Below are 2,400 nucleotides of genomic sequence, written 5' to 3' on the forward strand. Positions count from 1 at the left end.
CATTATCTCACAATGTTTTGATTTATTGATTTATTGATTTATTGATTCATTTTTAATTAAGTTTATTAGGGTAACATTGGTTAATACAATTATATAATTTTCAGATGTACATTATAATTTAACATCTGTATATTCTATTGTGTGTTTACCACCCAAAGTCCAGTTTCCTTCAGCTACCATATATTTAATCCCATTTACCCATTTCACTCTCCCCCAACCCCCTATATTTGACCCCCTTTACCCCATCTACCTCCCCACTCCTTCCCCACCACCCCTACCCTCTGGTAACCACTAGTCTATAGTCCATGTTCATGAGTCTCTGTTTGTCCTATTCCCTTGTTGCTTTTAGGTTTATATCCCACATATAAGTGATATCACGTGATTTTCTACTTTTTCTGTCTGGCTTATTTTATTTAGCATGATTATCTCGAGTTCCATCCATGTTGTCGCAGATGGCAGCATTTCATCTCTTCTTATAGCTGAGTAATATTCCATTGTATATGTGTACCACAGCTTCTTTATCTAATCATCTATTGTAGGACAGTTCAGTTGCTTCCATGTACTGGCCACTGTGAATAATGCTGCTATGAACGTTGGTGTGCAAATATCTTTATGGATATGATTTTTTAAGTCTTTGAGGTAAATACCCAGTAGAAGGATTGCTGGATCATATGGTAGATCAATTCTTAGTTTTTTGAGGAACCTCCACACTGTTTTCCATAGTGGCTGTACCAATTTGCAGTCCCACCAGCAGAGTATGAGGGTTCCTTTTTCTCCGCATCCTCTCCAGCATTTCTTATTACTTGTCCTGTTGATTATAGCCATTCTAACAGGTGTGAAATGGTATCTCATTGTGGTTTTGATTTGCATTTCTTTAATAGTTAGCGATTTTGAGCATCTTTTCATATGTTTGTTGGCCTCATATGTCCTCTGGGGAGAGGTGTCTGTTCGGATCCTCTGCCCATTTTTTGATTGGATTGTTTTGTGTTTGTTTGTTTGTTTGTTTGTTGTTTTGTGGTTAGTGAGTCCTATGAGTTCTTTGTATATTTTGGATATTAGGCCCTTATCGGAGGCATTGCTTCAAATATATTTTCCTATTCAGATGGTTGTCTCTTTACCTTGTTAACAGTTTCTTTTGCTGAGCAGAAGCTTTTTAGTTTGATGTAGTCCATTCATTTATTTTAGCTTTTACTTCCTTTGCCTTTGAGGAATTATCTTTTCTACTTCTTTTTCTGACACCCCATTATTAGAGTATAGCAACACTATGGATTTTTGAATGTTGATTTTGTATCCAGAGACTTTGCGGTATTCACTTATTGTTTCTAGTTGTGTTCTTGTGGAGTCTTCAGGGTTTTCTATATAGAGAATCATGTCATTTCCAAATAGTGACAGTTTGACTTCTACGTTTCCTATTTGGATGCCTTTTATATCTTTCTCTTGCCTGATTGCACTCGCTAGGACCTCCAATGTTATATTGAATAACAGTGGTGATAGTGGACAGTTTAGCCTTGTTCCTCAACTTGGAAGGTTTTTAGATTTTGACCATTAAGTATAATATTGGCTCAGGGTTTTTCATAGATGGCCTTTATTATGTTAAGGTACTTTTTTTCTATATCGATTTTGGATCTCACAGTGTTTTGAATGTAGTCAGTCCAATGCCTAAATCTGGAAAATAAGGATAATGACCTCCAGTCTCTCATATTCTAATTGTGAGAAATGAATAAAATTTTAGTTGTGAAAATAGTTGTATTTTAGAAAAAGTGTCTCAACCAAGATAAGAGTACTTCTTTTGGATCATCCTTATGTTTGTGTATGTTGATTTTTGTTTTTTTTTCCATTATTTTTTTCCATATCAGGTTTGGAGGCAGAGCAACCTGTTAAGTCAAAAATATATATATTTTTTCTTTATACTACATTTCCTTTAGGAGGTTCCATGAGAAAAACTGATTTCAACAGAGGACTATACTTTGCTATTGTAGGAAATGAAACTAGAAAATATGAGTTCTCTCAAAATGTTGCATTCAACAATATTGGTGCCTTTAGTTAAATGACCAATCATTAATTTCCAAGAGGCCAGCATATAGCATCGGCTTGGTCTGATTTTAGAAAAAAATATTACACGAGACAGATTTCATGTACAATCAGTCTTCTACCTTATTTATCTCAGTCATTATACTCTCTGCAAAATGAAGTTGAAAAATATATTGTAATATATTCTAATTCACATGTTTACCTAGTATAATGTGTTGAGAACAAGAAAAAATATTTATTATGTTTAACTTTATTAAACTCTCTTTTTAGCTTTCATTCCTGGACTAAAGAAAGGTACAGTAGAAACCAACACAAACCATAACCATGGTGCATGTTTCATTTTAAAATAAATTGCTATTTTGTGCTTTT

The 2,400-nt window shown here is 34.1% G+C and overlaps 1 protein-coding gene across 7 annotated transcripts in view; it reads left to right on the forward strand.

Moving 5' to 3' along the window:
• LOC105304012 (protocadherin-11 X-linked) overlaps positions 1-2,400 on the forward strand; it is a 751,649-nt gene that overhangs the window by 614,804 nt on the left and 134,445 nt on the right. For 5 of the 7 annotated variants that reach the window (XM_011377909.1, XM_023521954.1, XM_011377911.1 and 2 more), the window contains one exon: positions 2,302-2,325. The exons of the other annotated variants lie outside the window; for them this stretch is intronic. In XM_011377909.1, the coding sequence (XP_011376211.1) occupies positions 2,302-2,325 (24 nt within the window). The remainder of the gene's footprint in view (positions 1-2,301; positions 2,326-2,400) is intronic. 7 annotated transcript variants of the gene reach the window in all.

This window comes from Pteropus vampyrus, unplaced genomic scaffold (assembly GCF_000151845.1).
Source record: "Pteropus vampyrus isolate Shadow unplaced genomic scaffold, Pvam_2.0 Scaffold325, whole genome shotgun sequence".
NCBI lineage: Eukaryota > Metazoa > Chordata > Mammalia > Chiroptera > Pteropodidae > Pteropus > Pteropus vampyrus.